The sequence below is a fragment of the Coniosporium apollinis genome, assembly GCF_000281105.1.
Source record: "Coniosporium apollinis CBS 100218 chromosome Unknown supercont1.49, whole genome shotgun sequence".
Lineage (NCBI taxonomy): Eukaryota > Fungi > Ascomycota > Dothideomycetes > Coniosporium > Coniosporium apollinis.
In genome coordinates this window covers 95,890-111,105 of record NW_006913311.1, presented here as the reverse complement: position 1 = coordinate 111,105, position 15,216 = coordinate 95,890, and the positions used below count along the sequence as shown (strand labels likewise).

Here is a 15,216-nt window from a genome sequence, read left to right as displayed (position 1 = left end):
AATGGGCCTCGCGCCGGGCTGTTGTCCACACGTCACAATGGTCTATTCACGGAGATCATGGACAGAATGACTGGACACGCTCGCATCGAGAACATCTGCAAGCCAGGCGCCTTTGAAACGCAGAAAATAGCCCTCGGGTCAAAGCTAGGACGCTGGGGGGCCAAAGTGAAGCGCGGCGCCTTAGGCGGAGGAGCACAGCGCCCTTCCCAAACGCCCCTAGAAGACCCATATCAGTAGCCAGAGCGCTCTTTTGAGGCTGACAACGGAGAGATTTGAGGCATGTTTGGTGCTTTGTTGCGGTTCGCGAACGTATTGGCTGAGAATGCTCAAACGCGAAAGAAGCGCCGTCTTGTTTCAGGTCTGGGCTGCTCTGCAAAAGGGATGTTTTGACGGTGCCTGAGCGGCTATCTGAGGCAGGCCTGCAAAAGTTCTGGAACTTGTGACGCTGTCCAACCTGGGCTCCATGACGGCCAAGTGATTCTATGACCAAGATAGATGCATTACCGCCGTGAAGAGGTCGCCGGGCGTTCGGGAGTCGCGAGAGAAGCGGACCGGTCCGCGGCAAGTGGAAGAAGTTGCCACGTGACCCGTAAGGCTGACTGTGGCGCGGCTTCCTGACCCGAAGGTCTCTTTCTTTCAGCCTTTTCAAGATCAACACTCTTTTCCCACCGGCACTTGCAGCCAGCTCAGAACGTCATTAAGAACCGCAACGAGACAACAGTGGACGGGATCTACCTTGTCTGGCGATTACTATGGCTCGCGGAAATCAGCGTGACAAGGCGCGGGAGAAGAACTTGAAGGAGCAGGCTGGGAAGGTAGGTTAGTCTGGTTGCGCTGACGGTTCTAAGCTGACCGGGACTGCAGAAAAACAAGAATCAGGTATGCTTGGGGCGGCCTCACTTGGGTTTTTCTCTATCCGAGCGCTGCTCACAGGTGTTTAGCAATCCGGCACCGAGTTCCAGCGGACGAAGGAGGACCAAGCTGCTATCATGCGTGCTAAGCAGGCCGCAGGTAAGTTGTTCTGTCGCGTTTCCCCAAAACACATGTCTTCCGGATATTGACCTTTTATCAGCCGAAGCCAAGAGGGCCGCAGAAGGCGCCACCAAGAAGTAACAGCTGCTTCAAGAAACTCACTGCGGCTGCATTCGCCAGTCCCGTATGTGGCGCGGCTTTGCTTTGGTTACGGCAAACTTGAGTAGTCGTAGAGAGCGAGAACAGTTCGATTGATCCCGCGGTTTAGCGTGTACCTATTACATCTGTAGGGGGAGTAAAAGTCATTTAGTGCTTTCACAAGCCTGTTCACCTAGATAATCGTATTACTGTGGCCCATCGAAGACTCGAGACCCAGATCGGAAGTTCTGCGTCACCGACTAACATGTTTTTGCTGGATCTATCAGTGATGGCACAGTTTCCAGCTACGATTACAACACAAGGATCATGCACACTTAAGGGCAACCCGAGGCTCAGACCAACAAACACAGTCAAGAGCACTCTTGTACAACGCCAATAGAAGAACAGTATAAATCCGTCTACACCACCACGACCCGCGCAGCTGTACCCTCAGAACCCCAGCCCTACCCAGTACCGACACGCTTACGAAAGCTTCGGCATCATACCAGCATACCCCCCGAAATGATCTACCCCCGCCCCCTGTGGCGTCAAACTCCCAACCCCACACAAACAGCTACAAGAGCACGCGCCCCCATTCCCCATGCTCCCCTGCCCCGGCACGACGCTCGCGCCCGCCGCCGGCGCACCAGGCGCCACCGTCGACGAACCCTGCGCCGGCACCGCTGGAGACGAGCCCTGGCCCACCGCGGGCGTGGAGCTATGCACCATCGCGACAGTGGTGGAGGTAGCTTCCACAACGACGGTGCTTTGGGCGGCGGTGGGAGGCGCAGGGGCCTGGATGGGCGCGGAGGAAAGCGCGGTGCCGTTCTGCGCGATGGCGAGTTGCTTGTACGCGGCGAAGGTCTTGTCGCCGGTTGTGGCAGCGTTGATGGCGAAGACCATGCCTTTGCCGCAGTGCGTGTTTGTGCGTTGTTTGCAGTAGAACCCTGGGGGTGGTCGGGTCAGCATGGGTCAGGTCGCCGTTGTGTCTCTCCGCCTTATCGTTTTCCCCGTTGGGAGACTCCATCCTAGAGTAGGGAGGGTGAAGACCAACTCACAAGTCGCCTCAGTACTATTGACGGTCGTCGTCCACTCTATGCCCGGCGCCCCGCTCGGATTCGGCAACAGCCCCGAATCGACGCCTCCGGCCATCTTGACGCACGGGTTCGCGAACGTCGATTGCGTGACGCTGTGGTTGGCCTGCATGAAGACGAACTTGACGGTATCGCCGACGGCCGCCTGGATGGATTCCGGGTTGTAGAGCAGGATTGGTTTGGGGGCTGAAGTTGCGTCTGCGGGGGGGATGACGCCGCCGACTGTGACCTGTGGATGGGATCAGATGATTGAGGTTGTGCATGTGGTGTGATTGGAGGGATGAAGGAATTGAAGGGTGGGTTGGAGGACTTACAGTATGGGTCATTGCCATTGCGTGGGCGGGCATCTCGTGCTTGGTTGCGCACGCTAGGGCGGCTAGCATAGGAACAAAAGCGAACGACTTCATTATGGCAGGTATTGTGTTTGGTTATACGTTGAAGGTAGGTTTGTGGGAATTACTGGGCCGCGCTGCGGAGTATGTCAAGTAACAATAGGAAATCAGTGATTGAAAGACGTAATGCGAGGGCCGGCTCGGAAAGGGAACATCTGTAAAGATAAAAGGAAGAAAGGTACCGTTACTGCAAAAGGCGTGCTGAATTGGGTTGGTATCGCCATCAGCGCGGCCTTCGAGGTTTATATGGAGCATGAAATGAAAACGTGGCTAAGAGCAGGCGGTCTCACAGCGAAACGTCTGACCCTTTCGAATTGCAGAGCTTCATGCGAAGGAGGTGTTGGTTGCTGAATTCAATATACAATTTCTGCGCTCGGTAGAGTTGGCAAAGGTCCGAAATAGTTCCTCGACAGTTGCGGTGTCGGTGGTGTTTCAGATGGCGTAACAAGAGCGCCAAGCCTGTAACAGCGCCTAGCCGAACCTGCCACCATCTTTGCGACTGCTCGGGTATGCGAATCCCGAGAACTCGTAATCTGCTAACTTGGAAGTTTGTTTGATCATCTCTCCACGTGGAAACGCCCTCTGCAGCACACTAAGGTAGGCATGGATATCTGTATCTGCTGCATCAGCGATGGAAGTCCGGGAGAATAACATCTAGTCTACTTACAACTTCCAGCAGCTCTTGCATCGCTTGATTAATCGTGAGGCAAAGCCTTCTGATATTCCTAATAGCCCTGTACGCAGAGCTTAGAAACCAGGTGGCTTGAACTGCTCTTTCCGTCTGCAAAATCGATGCCCCAATACGCAGTTTTCTTCAATATTTCCCCCCTTCTCCCATTGAGTTTTGGACGACCTTCTGTTGGCCTTCGTAAAGACCTGTGTAGTAGCCAGCGTAGTACCAGGACATCATGAGGTTCTTGAGTGCCTCATCCTGAATCGATCCCGCGAGCACCTGAGGCATGGCAGTCAAGACTGGCGGCATCGTGTGCTCGCTACCTGTCACGCCATTGCCTGTTGGTTCAGCAGAGACAGCTGCCGCTGCCTATTCTACAGTCAGTTGCTGGAATTATAGCTTATGTGGTAGGTCCAGCCATACCATTTGAACAGGCTGGTCGTCTGCAGTGCCTTCTACAGCATCCTCGCCTTCCTCAAGCTCCCCTAGCTCTTTTGCATGTGTCATTTGGAGCTCGCCTTCTTTGATTACGTCGGCCCGATCTGGGGCAGTAGCACCGTTCGGCTGATCTTGTGTTCTGGCTGAATTGAGCTACAGGCAAGCAACCATCCTATGGATTGCAGAAATTGCGTACCCTCGCAGCTCCGCAAGCTCAAACGCGGATAAGACATCCTCAACCTTTTCTCCCCGAGCATGGATGCTGTGGTATTTCTGCGGCTGTCAGTGAAGGTTTTGATAGATGATCTGGGCCACTGAGAACGTACCTTGTATTCCGCTAAGGCCGCCTCCCATGATTGTATCAACGCAGAATCATCCCAAACATCTGCATAGGAAAGCTTGTGACTAGACATCCCGATAAACAGTTCGTGGAACGATATTCAACTCAGAAAGCGTGACATCAGTTGAGCTCAGGCAACGTACCAGAGATATTGGCAGTCCCGAGATTCACCCGCGTCACCATTGCATGGGAAAAAGGCGGAATTCCATCCGCATTTTGAGTATTTTATGCAGTTCTAATTCATAGTTCGATTGAGTTGGTAGTGCTTAGCGAAGATCTTGAGTTAGAACAATTGACTAGGCGTGGTGAAGCGCGCGATTGTTGCGTATATGCAGACTGGTTTCGCAAAGGTCAAAATCACTGCTACCATTTCAGGTACGTTGCCTGTGCTGAACCTTCGGCGATAGTTCGGGATTCGGCTCGTCAGCTTCACGGAAAAAAAGTCGGCTGTTTTTCGCATCCAAGCTCCCGCAAGCAACTGAAGATATTGGAACTGGCACCTTCATTTCAACAGGTCAAAGATTGCAATGGCTCCCGAGCTCAAGTCTAAGAAGCGCAAGAGTACGTAAATCTCGAAGAGTAGATCTATCTATCGTATAGCTCACACAGACCTCTCAGGCGCGGAGATGCCCGCACCCGCCGCAAGCTCGAAGAAGCTGAAGGCGGACAAGACCACGAAAGCGCCCCAGTCCGAAAAGCCAGCCAAGAAGACAAAGGTCGCAGATACCGCCGCCGCGAATGGGGACGCTCCTTTGGCCCCGGCGAAGCCCCCCAAATCCTCGCGCAAGCGCGCCGCAGACTTCTTCGAGGATGGTGACCCCACATCTGCAACCGCGCCAGTAGAGGCAGCAGGCAAGAAGACCAAAAAGGCCAAGAAGACCGCCAAACCTGTCGAAGAGGCTGCTGTCCCCGAACAAGTGGCCCTCGAATCCAAGCCAGCAAAGAGCAAGAAGTCCAAAGGCGCCGCGCAGCCTGCTGAGAATGCTGTTGTCGAGGAGACCATTGCTGCGCCCAAGGACAAGAAGACCAAGGGCGCGAAGGCACTCAAGGAGGCGGCTGATGCGGAGGCTTTGGACCAGCTGACGCCCGTCAAGTCTGGCGAGGATAATAAGAAGAAGGTCCGAAAGGGTATGGAGCCGGTTGAGGGTGTCGCGATCACGGGCACGAAGGTCGAAGAGCCTGCGGAAACGGCACAAGGGGCCAAGAAGGCCGGCAAGAAGGGCAAGCAGAGCAAGGGGGCGGTGGACGAGGCGGCTGTGGAGGAGGAAATTGCAGCGCCGTCGAAGAAGACGGCTAAAAAGACCAAAAAGGACAAAGAGGGCGAGGAGGAACCAGTCGCTGAGGACGTGGCTGATGACGAAGATGACGAGGACATCGACGATCAGACCGCGGCGCTCCTCAAGGGCTTCGAGAGCAGCGACGAAGAAGACGCGCCTAGCGGAGAAGCTGTCGCGGTAGACGAAGTGCCTGGTATTCCCACCGACAAGAAGCTCCGCAAGAAGCTCGACAAGGCCGCCGCAGAAGAGGGCGACGCCCCAGGTGTCATCTACGTAGGGTATGTATCAAGAAACACCAACTCGTATGAAGATCCTTCCAGCTAACTCACACTACCCAGCCGCATCCCCCACGGCTTCTACGAACACCAGATGCGCTCCTACTTCTCCCAATTCGGCGAAGTAACCAAGCTCCGCCTCTCCCGCAACAAGAAAACAGGCCGCAGCCGACACTTCGCCTTCATCGAGTTCGCGCACGCCTCGGTCGCCAAGATCGTCGCAGACACAATGGACAAGTACCTGCTGTTCGGGCACATCCTGCAGGTGCGCACCATACCGAAGGAGCAGGTGCACGAGGCGCTGTTCAAGGGCGCGGGGAGACGGTTCAAGAAGGTGCCGGGGAACAAGATCGAGGGGAGGAGTCTAAGGCTGGGGACTGATAGGGAGGGCTGGAAGAAGCGGAACAAGAAGGAGGAGGCGAGGAGGAAGGACAAGGCGGAGAAGCTAAAGGGGCTGGGGTATGAGTTTGAGGCACCGGCGCTGAGGAGCGCAGGCGATGTGCTGATGAAGGATGCGGACGAGGCTGGCGTGGAGCAGCTTGAGGGTACGACGAACGGACAGGCGCAGAAGGCGCTGACGGAGAAGCCGCACATCGAGGACGAAGAGATTACGGAGGTCTTGCGCACTGCCCAGACAAAGCCCGGCAAGACAGTGCTCTCGGAGAAGGTCAAGGTCAAGAAGGCGAAGAAGGGCGCGGCTGCGCCGGCGGTGAAGGAAGCAAAGGCCAAGGAGCCCTCAAGGGACGATTCTAAGCCAAGCAAGGTCAAGAAGGCGAAGGCGGCTGCGGCGTAGGGCACATGGTGGTGCATTTCCGCGTTGTACAATATCGTGCAGGTTCATAAGTCAAAGGGGAGGCAGCTGGTTATAGCAACTGACACCTCAAGTAACACACAACACCTTTATATCAAACCGACTTCGTGATCACCAACTTGGTCAACGTTGAACCCATTTTGGGGTATCATCATTTTCGTTTGCACATTGCTCGTAGCCGTCGCCTTCAGGTGACTATGTCTAACAGCGATTCCCATAGACGCCGACCAAGATGCCGCTAGCGATACAATGCCCCTTGAAGTCCCTACCGCACAATAAGTGCAGCGCTGGGAACCATGCCCGCCTCCTTCAACGTCTGCCCAAAATCAGCCGAGTTCCGATCAAACACCTTCTTTGGAAAATTCTGCGTAAACGTATTGACCTCCACGCCGCTCTCACTCGCCAGCGTATGCGCGACCTCAAACAACGTCGTCTCCGCCGGGAACGTCTTCATCACCGTGCCCGCCGGCGTCTGGAGCCGCAGTCTCGCCTCGGTGTACGCTGCCGCAGGCTTCGGCGCTGCGGGTGCGGGTGCTGGTATATCGGCCTGCGTGGGAGGAGCTTGGCCTGCGCGCTGTGCTTTCTCGAGGTCGGCCTTGCGCTTGCGTTCAGCTCTGTCGGCTTCGATCTTGGCGAGGGCGCGCTTGCGGGCTTCGACTTCTTCTTGCTTCTCGCGGCGCTTGGCTTGGGCTTCTTTGATGCGCTCCTTGTTCTGGAGGGCTTCCTTCGCGTCTTGGCCCTCTTTAGTGGCCTTGCGGCGGATCTCCTGTGAGGCCGGGTGGTCAGCTCCAGCGCCCTAGCCGCGAAAGAAAGCAGATAAGGGGTAAAGCAGAGGCAAACGTACCTCATTGCTCTTCTTATCGAGCTTGTCCTGCTCGCTCATCTCCCCCCGCTTAGCCGCAAGCTTCTGCCGCAGCTCCTCGAGCTTCGCTTTCTTCTCCTCCTCCGTCAGCGGCTTGATCTCCTCCGTGCTCTCGCTGAAGTCCGTGTGCTCGGTCTTGGAGGCGTGGAACTCGGCTTGTGCAGTGCTGCGGAACTTTTTGCCGCACTCGTTGCAGACTAGGCTGCGGGCTTCTTCGCCGGGGTTGAGGGCGGGGGGCTCGGAGGAAGCGTCGGCGGTGTCGGCGGCTTTGATGTCGTCGAGAGATTTGTCCTGGTTCTTGTCGAGCCAGTCGATGGCCGCTTGTACTGGGAAGGGTGTCAGTAGGGGGTGGCTCTGGGGTGGAGTGAGGGAGCTTACGGCCACCAGTCTTTTTGACGGCCATCTGGGCGCGCTCTTTCTCGAAGCCCATGTCGAGCAGCATATTTAGATCGGAGGTAGCCATAGTGAGAGCTTTGTAAAGTATTTTGCGAGGATATGTAGATAGGAATGCCTCAAGGCTAAGTGTGGGGTGAATGTTCAATATTTATGCGGTTTCTAGAGAAGAGGAAGATTCAGAAGGAAGACCAGAACCTTTATATTCTAGATTTAAGGTTTAGTCAGTCGTATGTAGCGGAGAAGTATATTCACTCTGACGGCGGCGAATTATTTGGACGTGAATGAGTGACACATGGCTCACAGCTTCCGTAGCAAACCGCAACAATCGCCAGGCGCGACTCCGCGACGTCACAGCCACAACCGAGGAGACCCTGTTCCACCACCACTGCCCACAACCACCATCTCCTCATTCACCTCCACTATCACCGCGCCGCGCATCACCAGACGGACAACTCATCTCCTGCACTAGCAGTACGCCATTGGGAATCATTGCACAACCACCTCGCGCTCGTGACCGCGCTCTCTCTCCAACGTCAACCGCCAAGTGACCGGCGCTAACCCCTAGCATCAACATGTCCGTGGAACTGGAGCCAGTGGAGCTCGGCTTCAAGCGTACAGTCCCTGATAAAAGCCTCAGAGACCGTCGGTCTAACCGGCAGCTATACAGGGCCCTTCTCCCATGAGGTATCGCAAGTTCTGCGCCTTAAGAACCCAAACAGCGACCCAGTGGCTTTCAAGGTATGTCTCCTCATGGCACGCGAGCACCCCAACTGAGTCCTGACATACATCTCCACAGGTCAAAACAACCGCGCCCAAACAGTACGCGATGCCCTGCTCAAGCGTCCACCCATCCATCGGATACTGATCGAAGCGCCCAGATATTGCGTCAGACCAAACTCCGGCCGAATCGAGCCTGGCGGGGATGTTGAAGTGCAGGGTAACAATCTACGGTCCACAGACTACAAGTCATGTCTGACCAGACGGCACAGTCCTTCTACAAGCGATGAAAGAGGACCCACCAATGGACGCGCGCTGCCGTGACAAGTTCCTCGTCCAGTCAGTTGCGGTGACTGCAGACAAGGATTTCAGCAATGTCGCGTCAATTGTAAGGACCACCTATCAGCAGTAGGAGATAGTTTGTTGACAGCTGGGCTAGTGGGCATACTATGAGAAAGACGCAAAACAACAGATCCAAGAAAAGAAGATCCGCGTCGTATTCCTGCCACCTGATGGCGCAAACGTAGCAACGCCAGCATCGAGGAGCGTCAACGGCATGAGCATGCACGACGCAGCCTCCTCACACCGATCTCCTAGCCCTGAAACCTTCACACCGCAACGCGGCAGCTCCGAGGCGCCTGTCGGGCCGGTGTCCAGGCCGGAGGAACGTCCAGCAGGCAACCAACATCTCGGAGATGCAGTTAGCTCCGCTCACAACCCAGCAAGTTCGGGCCAGTCGTACATCTCCGCAGCTGCGTCGAATGTGACCAGTGCTATCCCCACTTCTGGTGAAGACCTGAAGCAACAGCTCGAGCAGGCCAAAGCAGAGATTGCTAGATTGACGCAGAGCGCACAGGAGTCGGTTCTGAGACAGAGGAAGAGCGACGCGATCAACCAGGACACCAAGGAGCGGATCACCACCGGCAGCACGGGCATGGGGACACAGCAGGTGGCTGCGAGCGGTGTCCCGGTGCAGGTTGTGGCAGGCCTCTGCTTGCTGTGCTTCCTACTGGCATATTTCCTGTTCTGAGCGCTCCCACTCGCACGCCGCGGTCACTTGCTTATATCGTGCATGATGAATGGACGCGAGCCGATGCTGCTTAATTGGCTAGGGGGAGCTTTGGACGTTCATTGCGCCGTGTGAGCAAATTCTGGTGGCGCTCTTCTACCGTGGTGCTCCCTAGAGGTGTCCTTTCTTTTTCCTTTGGCTGGATCATGTGCGCTTGGTGTTCTCCGCAAATCCTAAGGTTCCGCGTGGGGGATAATGGGGGCAAGAGATGGGTGGCTCGTAATTGGACAGTAGAACACTCACGATGAAGCCTCCTTCCGCCACAGCATTGTATACACAGCAAGCAGCCTCCGCTTCTTTTGCTCTGCATTGTGAACTTATTGATCCTGTGCGACGGTCTAGCCCAAGATCTCTACTACGCCCAGCGGACTACAGCGCTCGAGATCCGGTATTGCGATATCTCTCACAACGGCCTTTCAGATATGCATGGATCCTTCGATCCCGTCTTCCCCACATCGGAAATCTGGGGCTCGTCCCTGCAAGGCGTCGAGAGGCATCATCGTGCGCTCACGAAGACGGAGCTGTGCATCACGTCGTGGCCAATATTGGGTGGACTCCAAAGCACAGACACGCAAAACGAACCCCTTCTTCCCAGCACAAAGGGTCCAGAAACTATCTGAGTGAGCGATTTGAAGCTGGGCATAGTACCCGCTAAATTAGCTATTAATACAGATGATCTGGCTTCGAGCTCAAAAGAGTCTTAAGCGGGTGCTTAAGTGCGATGTTGGTGGGGGTCTTGAGGTTGGAGTCCACCGAATATTGGCCACGACGTGTACATGAACCGGGGTCGGCGGAAGTTCGCAGGGATAGACGACTAGCGCGCCTCGCGCCCCCACTACGAAGCAAGCGCCCGAATGTCGCTGCTACAATTCTTCAGAGATCGTCGACTCATTATCAGAATCCCACATATCAGGCGCAACCCTCCTCCCTTCTGCGCTCTGAACCTTTCCCGACCTCGCCGCCATCATGTGTGGCATATTTGCTTGCCATCAGTAAGCCAACTATCCCTCAGACTCCTTTCTATGTGCATTCATGGCAACAATTTCTGCACGTGCGCATGTACTGATAACTGACTGACTGCTCAACAGCCACCCGGATGTACAGAAGTTCAAGCCCACCGCGCTGCGGATGGGCAAGGCCGTACGGCACCGCGGGCCTGATTGGAGTGGCAATGTCATAGCGAACAATACGATCCTTGTCCACGAGCGCCTCAGCATCGTTGGCGTCAACTCTGGCGCCCAGCCTCTCGTCAACGAAGAGGGCACCATTTCCCTCGCCGTCAATGGAGAGATCTACAACCACCGTGTCATCCGCAAGCAGTTGAAGCAGCCGTACAAATTCAGGACCAACTCCGACTGCGAAGTGATAATACCGCTGTACACCGAGCATGGCATCGACGCGCCCAAATACCTCGACGGCATGTTCTCCTGGGTTCTCCACGACAAGAAGCAGGACCGCGTGGTTGCTGCGCGCGATCCAATCGGCATAACCACCTTCTACATGGGCAGGTCGAGCAAGACACCCGGCGCCGTCTACTTCGCCTCAGAACTGAAGTGCCTACACCCCGTTTGCGACAGCATTACCTCCTTCCCTCCCGGCCACGTCTACGACTCGGCGACCGATTCGCTCACACAATACTTTACGCCAAAATGGCTTATAGAGCCGACCAACATCCCGACCACGCCCGTAGACTACAAGCTTCTGAGGACAACGCTAGAAAAGTCGGTCCGCAAGCGGCTGATGGCCGAAGTGCCGTTCGGCGTGTTACTATCCGGTGGTCTGGACTCCAGCTTAGTCGCTTCTATCGCACAGAGAGAGATCCAGAGGCTCAACGGGGCAGCAAGGATGGCAAAGGCTAACGGAGTGAATGGCGTCAACGGCGTCAACGGCGTCAACGGCAGCAGGAGCGGCACGGCGACTCCAATCGACCAGCCGAGCGACAGGCTCGTGGGCATCGACGAGGAGAACGAACTGGCTACCGTACAGTTGCTCCCTCAGCTGAACTCCTTCTCCATCGGCCTGCCTGACGCACCTGACTCGAAGGCGGCGCAAGTGGCGGCGGATTACCTGGGTACGAGGCATCACAACTTTACCTTCACCATCGAGGACGGTCTCAATGCGCTCTCGGACGTCATCTACCATCTCGAGACGTTCGATGTCACCACCATCCGAGCTTCCACGCCTATGTTCCTTCTGAGTCGGAAGATCAAGGCTATGGGTATCAAGATGGTACTGAGCGGAGAGGGCAGCGACGAGATCTTTGGAGGATATCTGTATTTCCATGCTGCGCCGGACAAGAGCGCTTTCCATCAGGAGTGCGTCAGGCGTGTCAAGAACCTCCACTTGGCGGATTGTTTGCGGGCCAACAAATCGACGTCGGCATGGGGCCTGGAGGCGAGAGTTCCGTTCTTGGACAAGGAGGTAGGGAGTACCACATCATCACCGAATAAGCTTGCCTACTAAAACGCGACCAGTTCCTCGATGTAGCGATGAATATCGATCCTAAGGAAAAGATGATCACCAAAGACCGGATAGAAAAGTACATCCTCCGCAAAGCCTTCGACACAACCGACGAGCCCGAAACCGAACCGTACCTGCCCGAAAACATACTCTGGAGACAGAAAGAGCAGTTCAGCGATGGCGTCGGCTACGGCTGGATTGATGCGCTGAAAGACAACGCGGAGCTCAACGTCAGCGACGAGGACATGAAGAACCCGAAGCCGGAGTGGGGCGACGACATTCCTGACACCAAGGAAGCGTGAGTGATCAACGGACTGGGCAGATGAATCTAGCTAATCTTTCCCGCAGATACTGGTACCGCTGCATGTTCGACGAGCATTTCCCGCCCTATTGCGCTTCAACAGTCATGCGCTGGACGCCCACTTGGTCGAAACAGACGGATCCCAGCGGCCGAGCTATAGCGATACACGAGCAGAAGTATAAGCATACTGAGTAGATGAGACAAGAGTTGAAGATAGAAGGATTTCGGTCAGCGGGTGTCGATCGCGTTTTGTTGATGTAATGCCGTTCTTAGATCATGGGCCTGCTTGGATAGAGGTTGCAGCGATTAGACTGGAAAGGGGTTCTCCGGAGAGACATAGCTGTAGCACTGTCTATTGAGCACATGAAAGCAAGCCATGGAAGTCTTCCGCGTGCTACAATGTAATAAATAAGCAGCGTGCTGAATGTGAAGCTTGAGAATTACGGACGGAGCCGGAGCAAGAGCAGAGCAGCAGGTGGAGACGCCGAGAATACTCCGGCGCTCATCCCAAGCTCTCCCGTTCTTTCCTGCGCGACGCAAGAACACAACCATCCCATCTCCTCCATCACCCACATCACCGACTCGCCAACATGTCTGTTCCTGACTGTCCGTGGTATCCTGTCCTTGCCTCGTGATAGTATGCTGATTGCTTCTCCCAGTCACCGACATTGCTAAGCCCTCAGATGGCCGGGCCGTGCCAGCTCCTCCCAGCAGGGGCAGCACCACCACCAGCACCACCACCAAGGCTAAGCAGGCTGTGTTTTCTCTGCCAGCGGCACCCGTTCCTGCGTACGTATCCCCCAACACCTTGCGTTGGACCTCTAAAGAAATGCGAAGCTGACGCATGACCTGCAGCTTCACCGATATCAGCAAGTCAGCGAATGATGTCCGTACCATTGACCCCTACTGTTCGAGCAATTGGCGTTCGTATTAGCTCACACGCGTCCTACAGATCCTGAACAAGGATTTCTATCACGCTCTTGCCGGTATATCACCCTTTGCGCAGAGTTTTAAGCTCACGCTGACCGAGCTCTAGCGAACCTCGAGGTCAAGCTAAAGGCCCCCAATGGCGTTGCCTTTACCACCAAAGGGACGTCGACACATGATAGCGCGACGAGCGGATCTGTAAGCCTTCCTTACGATGTCTTCCAAGGGAGTACCGTCCGAGTCGTGTGCTAACCCCTCTGCAGGTTGAGGCGAAGAAGCTCCTCTCAAATGGTATATACCTACAGCGTCTTAGCTTGGCCTACCTCACACTCTCGAGTCCTCTTGATCGCGCGTTCCTCGCCTATTTCATAAACCCAACTTCCACGACACGCCCACCAGCGGTAACAGGGCTGATATATTTAAAACACGCAGGCATGTCCATCACCGAGACCTTCACGACCACCAACATGCTCTCCACCAAGGTCGAGCTTGACAATACGCTTGCGCAGGGGCTCAAGGCTGAAGGCATCAACCTCTTCTCCACCACCAACGGCTTCGTCGGCCAGAAGCTCAACCTGACCTTCAAGCCTGACCCGCGGTTCCACGCCCGCGCCTTCTTCGACTACACCAAGAGCGGTGCGGTCCAAGCCGTCGTCGATGCCGTCACCGGCCACGAGGGCTTCCTCATCGGCGGCGAGGTCGGCTACGATGTCCAGAAGGCGGCCGTGACCCGCTACTCGGCCACCCTCGGCTACACCATGGGCAGCGCCACCGCTGCGCTGCAGGCGACCAACAACATGAACCTTTACACGGCGTCGTACTACCAGCGCGTCAACAGCACGACTGAGGTCGGCGTCAAGACTGGGTTCGATGTTAAGAGCAACACCTCGATCGGCATGGAGCTTGCCAGCAAGCACCAGCTCGATCCCAGCTCTTTTGTAAAGGTAGGTTGAGTCCAACGGCTAGGTCATGCTGGGGAGCTGCTGCTGATACAGTCTTGGCGAAACAGGGCAAGATCAACGACCGCGGCATCCTTGCCTTGGCTTACAATTCCAAAATCAACTCTGGCCTCACGTTCGGCATTGGCGCTTCGTTCGATGCGAACAAGCTGAACGAGGGCGGCCATAAGGTATGTGATATGTCTCCGTAGCACGCCTGCATGAACTGACAGCAGCGCAGGTCGGCACCAGCTTCACGTTCGAGGGTTGAGCTGTACATACTAAGATTCAAGGAGATGTGAGCGGCTTAGGAGAGACATAGATTCGAAGGGCAGTCGCTGAGATGGGGGGTGGCCGACGTGTTTTTTTTTTCCTGTTTGCCCTACGCCGTTGTGTAAAACTGGGCTGCTCCGATCTGGATGCGCCTCGGTTCTGTATAACAGCATTTGATTACTTGGCCCCTTCGGGTTGTGTCTTCGTCTGCGGTCTGATGGTGTCAACGTTCTCTGTCGTGCTGACTACCTTCTCGCGGTCACGTGGGCGCTCTGATCTGTGCTTGGCTGGCTGGCTGGCTGGCTGGCTGGCTAAATTTCAAAGACCCCCAACTTCCCTCTAAAACATAATAGCTGCCGATCCTCAAAGTGTTCTCCCATCTTCTTCTCTTCCACCAGTTACAAACGGATCCCTCCACACCCCTTCTACCGTTCTTCCGATATCTTCTTCTTCTTCCCTTCTTGCCAGCGACTCCAATGGTCTCGCCAATCCTTACTTATCCCCTCCTCCCCTTAACCTCCACCCCCCCGGTTCCCAGGGCCTCCCAGCCATACTGCCATCTCATCTGGCAACGCAAAACCCGCGCCTCAGAACCTCCGCCTGCGTCAACCGGCGCTGCGGACGCAGCCCGTGGCGGAGGATCGGGGTGAGAGCCGCAGCCGCAGCACGGGGTGAGGAGGTGGAGTCATGGGCCAAGGCATAGGTGTGGGTGTGGGTACGGGCTGGTACTGACGCCTAGGCGGCAATGTCAGGCGTGGGAGGGACGGTGGGGGATGGGATGGGGGGATGGGGGAATGGGGGAGGGTCTGGGTCTGGACATAGGTCTCTGTGGTGTGGGAGGCGGGAGGGGCAGGGGATGTGGA

General features: G+C 55.8%; 8 protein-coding genes across 8 annotated transcripts; 5 read left to right on the top strand and 3 right to left on the bottom strand.

Moving 5' to 3' along the window:
• Positions 1 to 752: 752 nt before the first annotated feature.
• W97_08118 (uncharacterized protein) lies at positions 753 to 1,113 on the top strand (the record flags this gene model as incomplete). The annotated part of the gene is made up of 4 exons (XM_007785987.1): positions 753 to 815; positions 865 to 879; positions 942 to 1,011; positions 1,073 to 1,113. The coding sequence occupies 4 exons, from the start codon at positions 753 to 755 to the stop codon at positions 1,111 to 1,113; spliced, it is 189 nt and encodes a 62-aa protein (XP_007784177.1).
• Positions 1,114 to 1,593: 480 nt separating this feature from the next.
• On the bottom strand, positions 1,594 to 2,611 carry W97_08117 (uncharacterized protein; the record flags this gene model as incomplete). Its single annotated transcript, XM_007785986.1, has 3 exons — positions 1,594 to 2,057; positions 2,169 to 2,433; positions 2,519 to 2,611. 3 exons carry the CDS (start codon positions 2,609 to 2,611, stop codon positions 1,594 to 1,596), a joined length of 822 nt encoding a protein of 273 aa, XP_007784176.1.
• A 799-nt stretch (positions 2,612 to 3,410) lies between these two features.
• Positions 3,411 to 4,120, bottom strand: W97_08116 (uncharacterized protein; the record flags this gene model as incomplete). Its single annotated transcript, XM_007785985.1, has 4 exons — positions 3,411 to 3,638; positions 3,693 to 3,846; positions 3,904 to 3,980; positions 4,034 to 4,120. 4 exons carry the CDS (start codon positions 4,118 to 4,120, stop codon positions 3,411 to 3,413), a joined length of 546 nt encoding a protein of 181 aa, XP_007784175.1.
• A 454-nt stretch (positions 4,121 to 4,574) lies between these two features.
• Positions 4,575 to 6,392, top strand: W97_08115 (uncharacterized protein; the record flags this gene model as incomplete). Its single annotated transcript, XM_007785984.1, has 3 exons — positions 4,575 to 4,608; positions 4,666 to 5,602; positions 5,663 to 6,392. The coding sequence occupies 3 exons, from the start codon at positions 4,575 to 4,577 to the stop codon at positions 6,390 to 6,392; spliced, it is 1,701 nt and encodes a 566-aa protein (XP_007784174.1).
• A 283-nt stretch (positions 6,393 to 6,675) lies between these two features.
• W97_08114 (uncharacterized protein) lies at positions 6,676 to 7,735 on the bottom strand (the record flags this gene model as incomplete). The annotated part of the gene is made up of 3 exons (XM_007785983.1): positions 6,676 to 7,176; positions 7,255 to 7,598; positions 7,651 to 7,735. The coding sequence occupies 3 exons, from the start codon at positions 7,733 to 7,735 to the stop codon at positions 6,676 to 6,678; spliced, it is 930 nt and encodes a 309-aa protein (XP_007784173.1).
• A 505-nt stretch (positions 7,736 to 8,240) lies between these two features.
• W97_08113 (uncharacterized protein) lies at positions 8,241 to 9,415 on the top strand (the record flags this gene model as incomplete). Its single annotated transcript, XM_007785982.1, has 7 exons — positions 8,241 to 8,280; positions 8,336 to 8,406; positions 8,465 to 8,487; positions 8,547 to 8,605; positions 8,658 to 8,773; positions 8,825 to 9,036; positions 9,091 to 9,415. 7 exons carry the CDS (start codon positions 8,241 to 8,243, stop codon positions 9,413 to 9,415), a joined length of 846 nt encoding a protein of 281 aa, XP_007784172.1.
• Positions 9,416 to 10,420: 1,005 nt separating this feature from the next.
• On the top strand, positions 10,421 to 12,410 carry W97_08112 (asparagine synthetase [glutamine-hydrolyzing] 2; the record flags this gene model as incomplete). The annotated part of the gene is made up of 4 exons (XM_007785981.1): positions 10,421 to 10,446; positions 10,543 to 11,875; positions 11,929 to 12,212; positions 12,263 to 12,410. The coding sequence occupies 4 exons, from the start codon at positions 10,421 to 10,423 to the stop codon at positions 12,408 to 12,410; spliced, it is 1,791 nt and encodes a 596-aa protein (XP_007784171.1).
• Positions 12,411 to 12,805: 395 nt separating this feature from the next.
• W97_08111 (uncharacterized protein) lies at positions 12,806 to 14,351 on the top strand (the record flags this gene model as incomplete). Its single annotated transcript, XM_007785980.1, has 8 exons — positions 12,806 to 12,821; positions 12,875 to 13,004; positions 13,071 to 13,101; positions 13,168 to 13,201; positions 13,252 to 13,340; positions 13,406 to 14,086; positions 14,152 to 14,271; positions 14,322 to 14,351. 8 exons carry the CDS (start codon positions 12,806 to 12,808, stop codon positions 14,349 to 14,351), a joined length of 1,131 nt encoding a protein of 376 aa, XP_007784170.1.
• Positions 14,352 to 15,216: the final 865 nt, after the last annotated feature.